Source organism: Mesoplodon densirostris, chromosome 8 (assembly GCF_025265405.1).
Source record: "Mesoplodon densirostris isolate mMesDen1 chromosome 8, mMesDen1 primary haplotype, whole genome shotgun sequence".
Classification (NCBI taxonomy): Eukaryota; Metazoa; Chordata; class Mammalia; order Artiodactyla; family Ziphiidae; genus Mesoplodon; species Mesoplodon densirostris.
The window spans coordinates 14,380,407-14,399,263 of record NC_082668.1 but is presented as its reverse complement, the minus strand read 5'-3'; the positions used below and the strand labels follow the sequence as shown (position 1 = coordinate 14,399,263).

The 18,857-nt window shown below is 37.2% G+C and overlaps 1 protein-coding gene across 2 annotated transcripts in view; it reads right to left on the bottom strand.

Moving 5' to 3' along the window:
* Positions 1-18,857, bottom strand: part of CUL3 (cullin 3) — a 98,915-nt gene that overhangs the window by 63,540 nt on the left and 16,518 nt on the right. Inside the window, exon 2 of one of the 2 annotated variants that reach the window (XM_060106585.1) lies at positions 14,576-14,773. The exons of the other annotated variant lie outside the window; for it this stretch is intronic. Within the exon in view, the coding sequence (XP_059962568.1) occupies positions 14,576-14,773 (198 nt within the window). The remainder of the gene's footprint in view (positions 1-14,575; positions 14,774-18,857) is intronic. 2 annotated transcript variants of the gene reach the window in all.

Here is an 18,857-nt window from a genome sequence, read left to right as displayed (position 1 = left end):
AGTTGCTGCATCAATCGACTCTTCCTTGTTTCAAGAATGATTTCTCTGTAGCATGCAAGGCTGTTCACAGCATTTTACCAACAGTAGAACTTCTTTCAAAAGTGGAGTCAGTCCTTTCAAACCCTGCTACTACTTTATCAACTAAGTTTACGTAATAGTCTAAATCCTTTGTTGTCACATTAACAACCTTCACAGCATCTTTACCAGGAGTACATTCCATCTTAAGAAACCACTTTCTTTCCTCATCCATAAGAAACAACTCTTCATCCATTAATATTTTGTTTAGAGATTACAGCAATTCAGTCACATCTTCAGGTTCCACTTCTAATTTTAGTTCTTCTGCTACTTCCACCACATCTGAAGTTACCTCTTCCACCCTTTGAGCCCCTCAAAGTCATCCGTGAGGGCTGGAATCAACTTCTTCCAAAGTCCTGTTAGCATGGATATTTTGACCTCTTTCCACAAATCATGAATGTTCTTAATGACATCTAGAATGGTGAATCCTTTGCAGGAGGTTTTCATTTGACTTTGCCCAGATCCATCAGAGAAATCACTATCCATGGCAGCTATAGCCTTATGAAATGTGTTTCTTAAATAAATAGACTTGAAAGTTGAAATTACTCCTTGGATCCATGGACTGCAGAATGGATGTTGTGTTAGCAGGCATGAAAACAACATTAATCGTCTGTAGATCACCATCAGAGCTCTTGGGTGACCAGGTGCACTGTCAAGGAACAATAACACTTTGAAAGGAATCTTTCTTTTCTGAGCAGGTCTCAACAGTGGGTTTAAAATATTCAGTAAACCACGCTGTAAACAGACATACTGACATCCAAGCTGTGTTGTTCCATTTATAGAGCACAGGCAGAGTAGATTTAGCATAGTTCTTAAGGGGCTTAGGGTTTTCAGAATGGTAAATGAGTGCTGGCTTCAACTTAAAGTCACTAGCTGCATTAAACCCTAACAAGAGTCAGCCAATCCTTTGAAACTTTGAAGATAGGTGCTGACTTCTCCTCTCTAGCTATGGAAGTCCTAGATGACATGTTCTTCAAATAGAAAGCTGTTCTGTCTACACTGAAAATCTTCTGGATTACTTGATAGTCTGTACATCAGCACTTGCTGCTTCACCTTGCACTTGTATGTTATGGAGACAGCTCCCTTCCGTAAACCTCCAAACCCACCTCTGCTGGCCTTCAACTTTTCTTCTGCAGCTTCCTCACCTCTCACAGCCTTCACAGAACTGAAGAGAGTTAGGGCCTAGCGCAGGATTAGGCTTTGGTTTAGAGGAATGCTGTTGTTTCTGGTGTGATCTTCGATCCAGACCACTCAAACATTCTCCGTATCAGCAATAAGGCTATTTCACTTTCTTATCATTCATGTGTTCACTGGAGAAGCACTTTTAATTTCCTTCAAGAACTTTTCCTTTGCATCTACAACTTGGCTGTTTGGTACAAGAGGCCTAGCTTTCAGCCTATTTCAACTTTCAACATGCCTTCATCACTAAAGCTTAATCACTTCTAGCTTTTGATTTAAAGTGAGACATGCCATTCTTCCATTCACTTGAATACTTGAGGCCATTATTAGGGTTATTAATTTGCCTCTTTTTTTTTTTTTGCGGTACGCGGGCCTCTCACTGCTGTGGCCTCTCCCGTTGTGGAGCACAGGCTCCGGATGCGCAGGCTCAGCGGCCATGGCTCACAGGCCCAGCCGCTCCGCGGCATGTGGGATCTTCCCGGACCGGGGCATGAACCCGTGTCCCCTGCATTGGCAGGCGGACTCTCAACAACTGTGACACCAGGGAAGCCCTGCCTAATTTCAATATTGTTACGTCTCAGGGAACAGAGGCCCAAGGAGAGGGAAAGAGACAGGGGAGCAGCTGGTCAGTGAAGCAGTCAGAACACACACAACATTTATTAATTAAGTTCGCCATATTATTTGGGCACAGTTTGTGCCTCCCACCCCAAAATTATAACAGCAACATCAAAGATCACCGATCACAGATCACCAAAACACATATAATAATAATGAAAAAGTATGAAATACTGCAAAAATTACCAAAATGTGACAGACACATGAAGTGAGCAAATGCTGTTGAAAAAATGGTGCCTGACCTACTTGCTCAACAGGGGGTTGCCACAAACCTTCAATTTGTGGAAAAAAAAAAAAAAAAAGAAGTTACCTGCTAAGTGCAGTAAAGCTAAACACAACAAGGTGTGCCTGTAACTGAGACAGCCACTGGATACTTGCTAAGTATGGTTCTTGGCTCTAAATTCTAAAACATACTGCTTGTCGCACCTGATGAAACCAGAGTATTTACATAAATATGCAACATTTACCATGATCAAAAATAGCATGTAAGTTCTCACAACATTTGAATTTTTCAGAGCCCTGCATATGTGATCTGGGGACTTGTCACTTTACAAATTTTACCAGTTATATAAACCCTGTTTTTCCTAGAAATGCCATTAAAGAATAATTCCTGAAGATCTCAAAATATTTTTCACTTCATCACACCAAAGTGATGTGACATAAATCTATCAATAAAAGTGGCTTACTGTATAAGTAAATCTCAATGGAAGCCAAGCCATGGAGTGTAGAGGATATGTCTCCTAATCCGACACATCCTTTGAAAAAAGCTCCACAGCTCTTCCCGTTATGCCGAGAATTCTTGATTTAAAAGATTACATGGTGAATAGTGGCAGCACAGGAATACAGATGCTAAAAAGCCCATCTGCCTGATTCAAATCACAGACACACATTTAGTAGATGTGTGACCTTGAGCAACTTACTTAATTTCTCTATGTATCAGTTTTTATAAAAACAGAAATAGCACCTACTTCAAGGAGCTGTTGTGTGGATAAAATTAGTATACACAAAATACTTAGAACAGTGCCTAGCCCACAGTAAATGCTATATAAGCATTTGCTTCTATTATAATATTACTTGTACTACATATTCATAAAATTATTCATATACATATTTGAATCTTGCTACTCAGAGTGTGGTATGCACAGAGCAGAATCATGGTCAATATCATCATCATCATCATCATTGGTGAGCTGGACCCACTGAATCATAATCTGCATTTTAACAAGATACTCAGAAAATTCATAAGTGCCTTAAATTTTCTGAAACAAGCAACATAAATAAAACACGTATACCTATATATTCACATATTTTATACAGTATTTTCTAAACTCTCAATTTCCACTTGATTCTTGCTTTCCTTCCTCTAAAGAACAGAAATTTCTCCACAACTAGAAGGAATTCTTTTACTTCATACTTTGAGAAGTTCGTAATGGAGCCAACCTCCATTAAGTTTGGTGAACAGATGTTGCTATCTCGTAATACATATAACAACCTTAAGATTTTTGTATTTCAAAGCAAACTCCTACTAAAGGTTAGGAGAGCTAACCTTAACTTTTGTAGATATTTTAAACTTTCTAAGAATTCACTAATGACAAGAGATTCCTGAATGGAATAAAATTCACTGCCCTCTTCATATTTTTTACATAGACAGTACTGTTTTCATTATTTTCACTAATTTTTAGAATAAAGGTGGCCATCTTGATCAAAGGAATCATACCAGTATCATTAACAAAACTAAGGATAGCCACTACAGGGAAAACGTTTTTCTTGACTGCTGTCAGAAGATTCTTCTATAAATACGTTTACTAATGTATACATAGTTAGTGACATAGGTTTAAGAATTTCACAAAGTGTCCAAAACGAAGCTCTTAATTCAAAAGGATACATAAACATCTTTCCCTGAACTGACAGTTCAAATATTTAATGATTACTTCCAAAAAGTGTAGCAAGGTGCTAGGCACCATGGGGAATACAAAATGCGGTCACTTTACCATCTGTATAAAGGAGGGGAGGAAACAGGAGCCTAATATTGGCATTCATATGGCCTCAACACAAAGTGAAATCCAATGAACAGTACTAAAGAAGTTGTGAGGTTCAAAGCAGGGGCACATGATGGCAATTAGGACAATGGATTTTCATAGTTTCATAAAGAAAATTTGCTACATGTTAAAGAAAATAAAAACATCCAAATTTGGGATTTTAAAAAATACATTCTTAGTTCAAATATTCTTTTGAACTTCTTAAAAAAGTAACACAACTTGGAAAATCAGGATTTAAGGACAAAGTAGTATCATGAAAAATGGTAGCTTTTTACCTAATGGTTGGAAAGGAAAACAGAAATAAAAAAGCAGTATACCACAGAAGGACAATATGATAATCATTTGTAAAGTACTTCATTCCCAATGTTTAAGACAATAAGATATACATTAAAAGCATCAAGTAGGGCTTCCCTGGTGGCGCAGTGGTTGGGAGTCCACCTGCCGATGCAGGGGACACGGATTCGTGCCCCGGTCCGGGAAGATCCCACATGCCGCGGAGCGGCTGGGCCCGTGAGCCATGGCCGCTGAGCCTGCACGTCTGGAGCCTGTGCTCCGCAACAGGAGAGGCCACAACAGTGAGAGGCCCACGTACCGCAAAAAAAAAAAAAAAAAAAAAAAAAAAAAATCATCAAGTACATTATAGCATTAATACCATAGTTAAACTCTGAACAACAGGGACACTGACATAATAAACAGTAAAATATATACAAAGCATGGCAATATGGCAACTAGTCTTTTTGTTCTCCTGAATACCATGGAGGGAAAAAACTCAGTTCCACAAGATCACACAATCTGGTTCCTAACAGACCGACAGGCTCCAGCCTCAAGAAATCAGAGGTATACAGCCCCAAAACTACACTGTGCTTTTAAATGGTGAAACACACTCTGCTTAAAGTGGTTAGATCCAGGAGTAATTAACTTGGGTAGGCAGAAGTATTACCCCACATACAGAAGACAAAACAGATCTCGGCAGTTCATGGATATAAACCATGATGGTTTCCACTTGACTGTTAGTATTATTCTTAGAGATTCATTTCAATAGACAATTACAGAGAGCAAATATGAAGAGCAGGAGACACAAAAATGAATGAAACAGGTCTCAGCTTAATAAATGTTAAAAGAACATCACTAGATACTAAATAGAGAGCAGTACCTGCTCTCACAGTGCTTACAGTCTATTCCACAATTTAAGTGGGAACAGCTGGTATTGAACATGGGTGAACTTGCTAAATAACACTCTAAACTTGGCTCTTCCCCAACATTATTTCTCTTTCCATCTTTTCAAAGCAGAAACTACTCAATTTCCTAAGCCCCTCATATTCTATGATTGCTATCTTTCTGACTCTCTAATAGCCCTTTTTCCTCACCTTATCCCTAACAATCTCTTTCTCTTTTGGGATTATCCTATTTATATTCAAGTTACTCTTCCAAATCATATTCCTTAAGGGTTTGTATACCTAGCTGAGAGCCTCCGTCTTCTTTCTGACTCCTGTCATCACCTTAAGCTGCTCCAATATTCAATGTAATGGGTTCTTAGTTTCTTCCAACAACTTTAAATTAGGAAAAAGGACAAGACAAGATGGCAAGAGAATGAAAGATAAGTAGCAAAGAAGCACTGAAAATGGCACTCCTACTAAACCTTTTACTCCATCTTTTCTGTTTCAATCCGTCTCCTTTTTAAAATTAAAACACAACAGCTCCTACCACCCACAGAATAAAAGCCTAATCCCCTACAATGTTAGTCCAACTAACTTTACCATTCTCGTTTCCTACAAATGCATGTGAAGTCCTTTATGTTCCATTTACACTTATACTGGTCCACCACACAATGCTCATACCTACCTGCCTTTTTTACTCATGCGATTTTCCCTACTGAGACTATCTTTTGCCTTTGTTTACATGATGAATCTTTCATAATCCTTTAAGGCTCATCAAAAGTGACCTCCTCTTTCTACTTTGTCCTGAATTCTTCAGGCAAAGTAATTCCCCTTCAAATCTGATTCCCTCACTAAAATCGGGAGGTTTCTTGCTGATAGGCACATGGTGTCTTAATTATTTTTTGGTGGATAAAACACAGGAGAGACTCAGTATCTGTGGGCTTCTAAAGTGAATCTGTCTTTGCTAATGAAAATCTTAGTCCTTAGTGTTTCTATCAATGTCCTTCGTAATTAACTGCAATCAATGTATTTATGTTATGTGTTGTACATAAATGCCATTTTAAAAGTCTCTACATTCATTCACATTTCCCTAGAAAGAAAGGAAAAGCACTAAAAAAGCTTTATTATAAAAGCTAAATCTGTTTAAATAACTGGTCTACAAAATAGTCCAGAGCTTACCATAAAATTACCGACATCATTCCCTCAGGCAATTAGTACTACTACAGAAACATCTAAATATAACTATGAATAAGCATAATACTTAAAACTCTGGTTCTTCCCATTCTCCCTCTAAAAATGGGGAGAAAAATTAATATACTGAACAAGTAGTTTACATAGAAACATCATTGACCCTACATACAAAATACAAATGGTAGGATGTTATTCTACAAGGAGACTTTACAAAAAAAATACTCAACATGAAAGTCACTTAAAAATTGAAATTCCCCTTCAAGGCTTCATTTTTCCTACCTGGAAAGCAAAGTGCTGAGAACTGATCAGGATTACAAGGCACAGATTCAAGTATGTAAGTCCGTAATATAAGTTCCAGAAAGACAGGGATCTTTGATGTAACACAAATGCTTACTAGCCTAGTGCCTGGCACGTAACAGGTCCTCAATAGGCCATTTTCTGAATGAATGTAAAGTGAGGAGGATGAAGCTCCTCTTATTCTGCCTTCCTCACATTCAAAGTAAGATGTTACTTGAAGAACAAGATGGAAAGAAAGACTTTGAAAACCACTGGAATAAATATTCTTTTTAGCAATAATAAACTGTTTCTACTAGAGTTAAGAAGTCAACATCTTTTTTGTCCAGCTATTTTTCTAAGAGGGGAACAAACTTTCAAAGTACAGGAATTAGCTTTTATAAGCTCACTTATGAGACTGCCACATTATTTAGTTATTCCTATAGACTAATAATTTGAAAGAAAAGGGGAAATTAAGCACCAGTCAAATCTAAGAAACCTGTTAATCATCACAAAATTGGGATAATAAAGTTCTTGCCACGTTAAAATCAAAGAAAGTTTCTCCCCTGACTTTAAGAAACAATTAAAAATGAAAAAACTACTGAACACATATTATGGCACATGAAAGGACAATGGTAAACTGCAAAAACCATGATTTTCCTAAGTCTTAGTCATTATACAATTTTAATGCCCACTGAGGCTAACAAAACCAATCCCTATCTGATTTTATACATTAATAAACTGAAGTCCAGAAAAATCTAGTAATCTGTTCAAGATTGTTAGTGGTAGAATCAGGCCTAAAGCCTAACTCTCCCTACTTTCTATCCAGTACTTCTTCCACTGCATCTACTTCTAACTTCTTTATTATTAAACTCCTATTATTACTTCTATTGATATTATTATTTCTTATTATTATGTAGTACTTAGCAGTGTGTAGGAAAAAAAGACAAGTCCTCCCGTTACTTTACTATGAGCTTAGAGAATTTCTATTAAGTTTGAATCCCAAATAGGAACCTTCTAAAAGGAGATGACTCCAAAAAAACAAACAAAACACTTTAAATATCTGACAATTTGGTCAGTTATATCTCAATAAAGCTGGGGGTGGGGGGAAACATAAAAAAAGATGGCTCCACCCTAACCTAACCCTGCCCTCAAGTAACAGAACTGATCAGCACTATTTTTGAAGATTTTTTTTAAATGTGGACCATTTTTAAAGTCTTTATTGAATTTGTTACAATAATGCTTCTGTTTTATGTTTTTTTGGTTTTTGGCCACGAGGTATATGACAGCTTAGCTCCCTAACCAGGGATCGAACCCACAACCCTGCACTGGAAGGCGAAGTCTTAAGCACCGGACTGCCAGCGAAGTCCCTGATTAGCACTATTTTTGAATTTAAAATTGTCTTTTAACACACACACGCACACACACACTGTGAAAACCACAACCCTGCTAAATAAAGGTCAAAATTAAATTATTTTATAATTTAAGGTTAGAGCTGAGTCTTAAAGTACCACTAACTCTGGCCATTTTTCAGTCTCCACTGCAATCCTCAATCTACCTGAAATGTTTAAGTTCCTCAGGATTCAACCTAGGGCCCTCTTCTTTTTTTTTTTCCTGTGTGATTTCATCTACTTCCAGGGCTTTAAGTATCATCTATATGCTCACAATTCCCAAATTTACACTTCCAGTCCAAACTTCTCAAGAGAACTAGATTTACATATCTCATTTCATTCGCATCTTAAAATTAACCTGCCAAATGGAGCTTCTTTTTCTACCCCAAATCTATACCAAAAAACGGAAACTCCTAGTTGTTCAAAAGCCAAAATCCTAGAAGTCACCTTGGATTCTTCCCTCTTCCTCATTCCATACAATCAACGTAACCACAGTTAACAAGCTTTCTACATCCAAAATAAATCTTGAATCTGAAAACTTTTCTCTATCCCCAGTGTCACTATACTGGTATAAATCGTCACTATCCTTCATCTGAATTACTGGATTATTCTATCCTATTGCCCCCACTTCAACTCTTGGGCCCTGTAGCTTATTCACCACATAGCGACCAGAGTAATATTTAAAAAATCTACATCAGGGCATCCCTGGTGGCGCAGTGGCTGAGAGTCCGCCTGCCGATGCAGGGGACACGGGTTCGTGCCCTGGTCCGGGAAGATCCCACATGCCGCAGAGCGGCTGGGCCCATGAGCCATGGCTGCTGAGCCTGCGCGTCCGGAGCCTGTGCTCCACGACAGGAGAGGCCACAACGGTGAGAGGCCTGCGTACCGCCAAAAAAAAAAAAAAAAAATTTACATCAGATCATATCACTGTCTTGCTTAAAATCTTGAATGGCTACCTACAGTACATATAATAAGTATGACCCCCTTATAGCATGGCTTCAAGGCCTGGCATGATGCAGCTTCCGCTTTTCTCTCCAAACTCATCTTGTTCCATTCTTCCCTGCCAACTCTTAATTCCCTGTTCACGACATGCCCCCCCCCCCACCCCTCCAAATTTCTCTAGTCCAGGTACTGGCAAAGGAAGTCCTTCTGTCTTTTAAAAATAAAGCTGTATCGAAATACAGCTGTGCCTGTTCATTGTGAGTAGTCTATTGCTGCTCTCGTGCTACAACAGAGAGGTTGAGGAGCTGCGACAGAGAACATATGGCTCAGAAAGCTGGAAATATTGGCTATCTGGCCCTTTATAGAAAAAAATGTTCCATAACCATTCCCTTTGCCTACAATGCTCTTCAACTCACTTTTCTCATGAGCACCTTCTCATCCTTCAAGTCCCAGTTTAAACATCACCACCTTGTCAAACAACCCTACCCTGGCCTATGCAGTTGCTCTCATCATTTTTCCCTATCACTGTATCCTGTTTTCTTCATTACTTTTTATAACTAAACACTTGCTTATTTGTTTATCTGTTCCATGAATGCAGGGATCAGATGCAACCTATTTACCAATATATTTCTTACACCCGAGCTACAGCCTAGCAGATAATAAATACTTTTGAATGTTAAATTCTGTGATGATAAATCTTACAGGGATACTTTTGAGGCTCTGACAAAATGACCTGTAATTTAAAAATCCGTAAAACTGGAAAGTAGCAGAACTTTTCTTCTCCAACATAACCGTACTTTTAAAGGTATTTTACTTAGAAGAAAACAATCCCTGTGAATTCTGAAATGTCTTCATATTTACTAAATAAGAATTTTTTTTTAATGACAAGGCACAAAGGCCACATCACACCTTAAGTTTTGCTTTGTGGTCTTGAGAAATTTACTCAATTCCTTTGGGTCTCAGTTTCTTGGGGAAACATTCTTCTAGAGATAGGAAGAATATACTACTAAGAAAGAGAAACAGCATTTAGCTTTTCTATGCCTGCTTCAATTCTGTAGATTTATTTCCAAAGCCAATAATCAGCTACTTTCATTACAAAGAACTATCCTCCCATCAGCTGCCCTCTTATAGTTTATACCACTCTGCTTTACCAAAAATGTTCCTCAAAATGTTCACTATTCTCATCTTGAAATCGGAGTACCAACAAACTCTGACTGCATGAAAAAATTGTATTTCCTCTGAATTCTTCAATGTGAAAAGATAGGTCCTGGCTGTCTGTATATACCATAGCACTAAAAGGTTCACTTCAGTGGAAAATAACTTTGCTTTAAAAAATATATTATTATTACTTAGGCAGTTCAGCTAACTGCTAAAAGCATAGTAAACAAAAAAATGAGGAGTGGACCATGCAGGAATGCTTTCAGAACCATAAAAAGGGGTATATTTTGTGAGATTGAGACAGTTACTTTGATACCACAGAACCCTAAACCATTCTCTTACCTTCCAGTCAGAAGGTGCAATGTAGAGACAGGCAATATTGATTTCCATGCAAACTATATTTCTGCACATTAGATCAAAAACATCCCTAAGTCCCATCTGGTAAACAAATGGAGACTTCCGACATCAGGGGACAAACATTTTGGTCTACTGTATGATGGCCCTGTCAGTTAATAGACTTCCTTTAACAGTGTCCCTTTCAGACAGTACCGTATTTGTATGACTTTTTAAAGTGTCTTATAAGAGTAAAAATGAAATAAGATCAATGGAAAACACAAAAATGAAAGCATAGATACTAGCAGAGGTTCAAAAACTTAATTCAATTTAAATAAAGAAATCAATCATTAGATATGCTGACAATGGTACATCCCCTAGTCAGAAATTGACTAGCTTAAGGTGGTCAAATGAGTATTTGTGAAAGAAAAAAAAAATTAAAGAATATTTTCAGATGCTGTTGATATATCATTAACATCTGTAAGAGAAATAAAAGTTTAGCATATACACTTTGTAATTCTTTAGCATAACCAACTTGAATACATGTTCTCTGGAATATATTATAGGGAAATGCCTATATTTTGAAATGATAGTTAATCTTAGATATGGGACCACTTTAAGAGACTTACAAAATGCTGAAGCTCTTACAGTTACCATGGAGTTATTGTTCACATGACTTCAATTTCTACCTAACCATGTTTGAGTCCAAATATCAATCACACCAACACTGACCTCACACTCTGGCTTCCCCTCCACTCTTCACTTTTTGAAAGAGCCAACTCTCAACCAAACCAAATAACTACAAATGTTTGTTTCTGCAGCTGTGCCCAAGGTGCAAAGCACTGCTTAAAACAACAAAAAAAAAAACACGATAAATCACACATTCAGGCCAACTCCTACTGAGCTATCTCTTTCCTCACTTGCCAGTTCCTTAGTATATTCCCCACAGGAGCTACTCCAAGTCTCTTCATCTCATTTTCAGAACTTGCACTGCTTAATTATTAGATTCATGGTAGTCTTAGAACTAAAGCATCTCAAAGATATTACTGCCAACTCCTTCATTTTAATTATAAATAAACCAAGAACTAAAGTTTCAAGGACTATAGCTTTACAAAAACTGAACCGATTTCCCTAAAACCCCACATGCACCCTCAATTTCAGCATATATTTACTGCATCTTGATCCACTCATTATGCCTCAGGAGCAGATTTATAGAAAGGTTAAGGACTCAGCCTGAAGCCGCACTGCTTCAATATTGTTCCAGCTAGGCCGCTTACTAGCTACATGCATCTGGACAAATCACCAACTCTGTGCCCTCTGTTTCTGCACTTTTAAATAGAGATAATAGTAGTATCTGGCTCATTGGGTTGTGACCATTATGCAAGTGAACACATCTAAAAGCACTAGAAGTGGACCTAGCACATAGTAAATACTAAATAAGAGTTAGCTGAGGATATTATTATCATACCCTATAGAACCTCTGGCAAATGAGAACATGCCCTCTTCTACCTTCACTTCTCCACTGTTCAATTCCACACTCTCTCCATACCCCAAAATTCAGTTGCTCCAATCTTCTCCTCTTCAACAGCTTTAAGCAAAACTCCCCCACTCTACTTCTCTTCCTTCTTTTGATGTCAAGTTTCTTAAATTAGTCTTCATTTCCCACACCTATTTACCATAGTTTGCTTTTGAAGATGACATCCCTTGGCTCTGGGATTTTCATCTTCTGCACTCCAACACATATTCCTCAGTACATGCTACCAAATGTCAGATCTTGATCTCCAGTTCTGAGTTCCTGCCCAAGCTCTGAGCCTGTATATCTCCAAACACATCATATTTTTACTTGGACATCTTACTACAATCTCACACTCAAATTTTATCACATGTAAAATGATTTTAAGGTGCTTTCTAACCATAAAAATTTCCAACATAACCTAAAACAGAATCTGTCATCTCCTCTACGCATTCCAAATAAGTTTTCCACTATAAGTTCACAATAATTCTATTGGTGGCACCATAATTCTCCTAGTAACTAAATTCTACCAGGTCTTCAGAATTTCTGACATCACCCACTCATTTCTAGCCTATCACCTTAACGCAGAGTTTTCAAGGTCTTCTCCTGTTTAGAGCACACATCCCCCCCATTCTACATTTATATCATTCTCATCTTAATCTTCTTAAAATATTTTGTCACATTATCATCCACTTAAAAACCTCCAATAAACCTCCACTGTAAAGTCCAAATTCCTTAGCTTGGCATTGAAGTTCTCCAATCTGTGCCCAAACCAACTTTGCAACACTATACCCCACTAATCCCCATAAATTATTATATACCTCAGTCAAACTCTACTTATCACCCAAGTTTATTTCTGTATAATCATGTGACATCTGCCATCCTGGAACACCTTCCACATCGTTCACTTATATCCCAAATTTTTCATGGCTCAGTTCAATTTCATCCTTTCCCATGAAATCTTACAGCCCAGGGTAATCTCTCCTCATTTGAATTCCTAAGCCATTTATTGCCTATACAACTCATTTGCCATTGAATTATATAATGCCTGACACTGTTACCTAAATGTGTGTATCATCTCTCCATCAGAATAAAAGCAAAAACAAACCTAGGAAGGGACAGCATTATATCTCTTTGCATCTACTAGATTTTCTTAGAAAGCTGTACATGGCAGGCACTTAACAAAAAACTGTTGAATGCATGAAGAACATAATCACCTTGCTTCATGAGATACTAGCTACCTGCTCATGTAATCCCGTTTAAGAGAAAAGAATTACAGAAGGAAGAGTAGAAATAGAAAGTGACTATTTTGTAACCATCGTAGCAATAATGATTCATGCAAGAATCATCAATGGATGCTAAAACCATCACATGAAAGTTTCTTGGGGAACAGGATATTTATACAGTCTCAAAATATATCTGAACAAATTACTTATGAATTACAAAGGGAAAAAAGGTACCTTCACAGTGGAGAAATCTGGCGGACACCAAGTGATCAAAGTTAACATCACCAATAATGGGATAAACTGACATCATGTGCCTCCTGATGTGATGCACTGATGACACAACATCACTTATGTATTATTCCTGCCAAAAATGCATAACCTGAAACTAGTCATGAGGAAACAATCAGACAAACCAAAAACTGAGGGACAATCTACAAAACAACTGACCTATACTCTTCAAAAATGTCAATGTGCTGAAAGACAAAGAAAGGCTGAGGAATTGAGTGTGTGATCCTGGATTAGATCCTGGATCCGAAAACAAACTGCTGTAAATGACATCACCTCCACACAGGACAACTGGTGAATTTGAATGTGGACCATATTAGATAACAGTTTTATATTAATGTTAAACTGCCTGATTTTGAACATTGTTCTTTGGTTAAGTGAGAGAATTTCCTTGTTCTTAGGAGAAACATTCCAAAGTATTTAAGAGTAAATGAATCTAAAACTTATTCTCTTAACTGTCCAGCAATAATAATAATACCAGTAACAGTAATAACAAGTACCAATAGAAAGGCTGGCTAAAATGTGGCAAAATGTTGACAACTGGTAAATCACTGTACTATTGATGCAACTTTCCATTTTTTTCAAAATAAAATTTAAAAACAAATACCTTAATACCACACAAAAACTTTGAGAAGTTTTTATTTATCTGTGGTATTTTACATCTTATCTGACAATCTTAAAGCAAGACATACTTTCAGTGGAAGAGTCTGCTTTATAAAAACATTTGCTCTAAAAAAACAAATACATCTTTTTGGAACCAAAGAACCATTTTATAATGTTAACAGTCCAACACTAATTTATCTTAAAAATTTTATATAAAGTTAATTTCATTTGGTGAAAAGACTTAGACAATATTTTTTAAACAATGTAGTCTTATTATTTTCAAATATATAAAGAAGAGAAAGCTAAAATGGTCTGATTAAGCATTTTAAAGAAAGAAATAATGATCTGTAATTAACATATTAATAAACAAGCATATGTAAATTAAAAGTTTGCTTCCAAGATTATATCTATCAAAGATCACAAACTTCACCTTCTCTCAATTATCAAAAATTCTGGTTTAGCTGATTATAAGTTTTAAGTGACGTTTCATAATATAGCTACTAATTGATTATTATTTCTATAGGCTTCCAGGAACCTTTAAAAATAATACTTCTAGATTCAATATAGTTAGCAACAGTCCTTTAAAGTTGGATACCTTATTTATGAGATGTTCGGTAACAACTTCTCTTAGTCCAGTGTAGAGCTTTTCTCCATGTTTATGCAAAACCATTGTATACGCATTTCTATAGAGCTCCTCAAAACTAAGACCACTGTTATTCTTACGCTGGATTTCTTGAATTGCATTTTTCAGAAGGTCCCAAATGCTGTTTACATATTTTTCATCCATGGTCATCTGTAATATCCAAAAGAGAGAAAGAGACAAAAAAAAAAAAAAAAAAAACCAATGGTTGAAAATCTTTCTGTATTTATCCATATAGTAAATATTTTATTATATGGCTATGATTATAAATCTGCATGACTTACAAGGATGTTAACAATCTATTTTAACAGAAATAAAGGGATACATTTTAAAATAGTTCTTAGAGCTGATAGAAGCAATTTTTAACAAATCCTTTTAACACCTCCCTCCTTTCTTATCTGCAGCACAACCCTCCACTTTAAATAAAATCATAATCCCTGATGCTAATACTTGCTTTAGCCAAAAAGTGTAAGACATATTTTCCCTGTTTATTTAGTAGAATACAAGCTCAGAGAGACAGAAAGGGTTCCTTGATGAAACAAAATTGGGAACATGAACACTATTTTCCTCTCCTGAAGATGTGCAGAGCTCCTTAGCAAATTAAAGATGAGGAGAAGATCTGTAATTAAAAAACAATAAAACCACACATTTTCTTTGTTTAACCTAGCATTCTCTCATTTTCCTCCTTCCCCACTTTAGATTCCATGGTCCGTCATTTCTAAGCACCTTGTATACACCCATAAATAACTTGCCCCCTTCCCCCCTCCAAAATACTTGCCATTCTAAACACCAACTGCCCACCTACGCCTCACATGCACCCACACAGCTGAAAGCAACTACAGAATAACACACATACAACCATATTCAATCCATCTGAATTTAAATTCATAACCACTAACCACAAGTCGGCCCTTAGTACAACCCCACAATCCTACTTTTCTAGACGGACTCTACTTTCCTAGATGATTTTACACCATCTCCTCCGTCCACTCTAGGATAATGAATTGCTTCCTGTTCCACTGAAAAAACAGAAATAACCTGATGAGACACTGCACAAACTCTGGCCATATCCACTAACCTATTTGATTGTATACCAATATAACCTGCTAGTTCTTGTGCTCGAAGTGCCAAGTTCTTATACTCAAATTATAGCACAGGGACCAGAAACACAGACATCATCTAGGGACTTGTTAGAAATGCAGAATTTCAGGCCCCATCCCAGACCTACAGAACCATACCTGCATTTTAACAAGAACCCCAGGTGATACCTATACAAAATGAAGTTTAACAAGTATTGCTCTAGTTCCATCCCAACTCACCTATTCAAGGACCTCCCTTTAGCAATCTCCCTTCCCAGCATCATCAAAATTTTTCTCCCTGCTAGGTAATTTCCACCTGCATTTAATATCCTCAGTTTCCCATCTTGAAAACAAACAAACAAACCCTCACAACCCCACATATTACTCCAGCACCACCTAATTTTTCTCTTTTTCATTTACAACAAAATCACAGGGCTACGGAGGAGACTTCTATATTCACTGTCTCCAAGTCACATTTTTCCCGTTGTATCTTGAATCCACTCCAATAAGGCTTTCATCTCTACCATTTCACAGAAACTACTCTTGAGAAGGTCACCAGTGACTTCCTCACTGCTAAATCTAACTAGTCTCACTTCTCATCTTACTTGACCTTTCTGGCAGTAATTCAAAGAGCTGATCACTCCTACCACTTGATACGGATTCCTCACTTGCCCTCCAAGCACTACAATCTCTTGTTTTTCTTCCTATTCCACTTGCTCCTATTTGTCAGCCTGCTTACTGCTTCTAACTCATCACCACAACCTCCAACCTCTTGTCTGAACTTCTTACCTATCCACACTCGGTTTTTAGGTGAAGTTAACTCACCTGGTCTCATGGCTTTAAGTTAACCTCAAAATTATATATCCTGTTTGGAGCCCTCACCACCTTAGTACCACAGTCTTATGTTCAGCTACTTACTCAATATTTCTACTTGAAAATCTACTAGGCATCTCAATCAAGTCTAGAACAGAAAGCCTAATCTTTTCCCCTAAGTTGGCTTCCCCTGCAATCTTCTCCAACTGAGCAGATAGCCACTCCATCCTTCCAGTTGCTAAGGCCAAAAAGTTTGTAATCAAGTCCTCTATAATCTCTCACCTCACTTGTAAAACAAAAGGCAATTCTGTTGTCTCTACCTTCAAAATGTACCCAGAACCTAATTCCTCATTTCTTCCACTGCTCCTAAACCACAATTATCTCTCAGATTATTACAACAGCCTCCTAACTGGTCTTTGTTTCTGCTCTTGGCCCAATATCATAGAGCAATCAGAGTGACCTTCTGAAAACATATACCAAAGCATGTCACTCAGCAGCTCACAACCCTCGGTAACTTCTCATTTCTCTTGGAGTTAAAGTCAGAGTCCTTATGCTATTCTACAAAGCCTTATTCGACCTGATAATCTCTCTGACTTCATCTATTCTTCCTCCTTGCTCTCTCTGCTCCAGCCCCACCAGGCTCCTTGTTACTCCTTGGAATATGGCAAACAAGTTCACTTCAAGTTGGTATTTGCTACTCACTCTGTCTGGAATGCTCTTCCCCAAGATATCTAAGTGGCTCATTCACTGATCAACCTCAAAACTCTGCTCAACTGTCGCCTTAAAATAAAGCTTTAACTAGCTACTCTATTTACAACAGCAGCCTCCTCCTACTAGTGACCCTCAAATTCCAACCTCACATTATTTCTTTTCCTGGCCTCTCTCCTTCCAGTCAAATGTCAGCTCCATGAAGGCAGGGATTTTCTTCACTGCTGAATAACCTCAGCCACCAAAATAATATCTGGCATATAACAAGCACTTACACCTGCTGATTGATTTTCTTCTAATCTCTGACTAAGCAGCCCTCTTCATGCTCAGAAAACCTACACGTTCCAAGTTCACAACCAGGGAAACAATGCATCAATTACTCATCAGATTCATGCACACTTCTGACCTGAAATGGATAAAAGATACTGAGCTAAAAAAATCCTCTCCAGCTAGAAAGTTTTGGAGGTGATGGATATGTTTATTGCATAGATTGTGATGGCTTCACAAATGAATACTTACCTCCAAACTCGTCAAGTTGCGTACATTAAATATGTACAGCTTACCTCAATAAAGTGGTTAAAAAAAAAAAAAAAGAATCCTCTCCAAGTCCTGGACAATGAGTATGAATGTGAAAGAGGAAGACGTAGGTAGGCAAAACAGTTCATTCAGTCAAACAAGCTCAACTCCCAATCAAGAGGATTCTTAAGCAGGTGACTCAAACTGAGTCTTATTATTCTAATCTTTTCTGGAGAGCTTAAAAAGGAACTCTTCAGAAAACAAATTCTTTCCTGTTACGCAAATATTATTCAAATCCAGGTCTCTCAGAGACTTCTCTGAAATGGCCTTAAGAGAATTTACCCTTACATCTAAACTACTACCTATTTTTATCAGATATTCTCATACAGAGGATGCCATCCATATAAAATATAAATAAGACGTAGCTATTTACAACTTTTCACAAATAAAGCCCACAAGACAACGTGATAATGATGGCTTCAAATACTCCATGTATGTGCAATGTGGTTTTAGTTTGCTGACAGCATATGTAGAGGTTACAATAAAGCAGGCTAAGACACCATCCCTGCGGTTAAATAACGAACATATAAAGCAGAACGTTCAAACCAATTTCAAAAAAGAGTAAAGTTAATGCTGACTAAAAACTCCAGAGATAACTATACTGCTAACAGTTGACCAAGAACTTAAAATGATCTTTTCAGGCTCTGTAACATAAGATCCCATGAAAGCTAGAAAACATAAAAAAAAGTCCCTATTCAGCATGAATTACAAAATTTTCTATTAGAAACTAAAGTATTTTAAAGATATAAACTAAGAGGCTTCAAATATTGTACAAATACTCTTACACTGTAATAAAAGAATCATTTCTCACATATATAAATCAAGGGTTATTTTAAAATCCAAAATGGTATGCAGTATTTTCCTCAGTATTTGTGCTTTATAGATAGAAATGAAGACAGAGAGCAAAAATGTTTCTTCTGGTGATTGCTCAGGTATAAAAATATTCAAACAAAGGAGAACAAAATAGACCGAGAGAGATTAAATGACTTACCCAAAATCACAGAGCTGGAATCGGAATTCATATTCTCAAATCCAGGACAAACCACTGAACTCACCTCCCA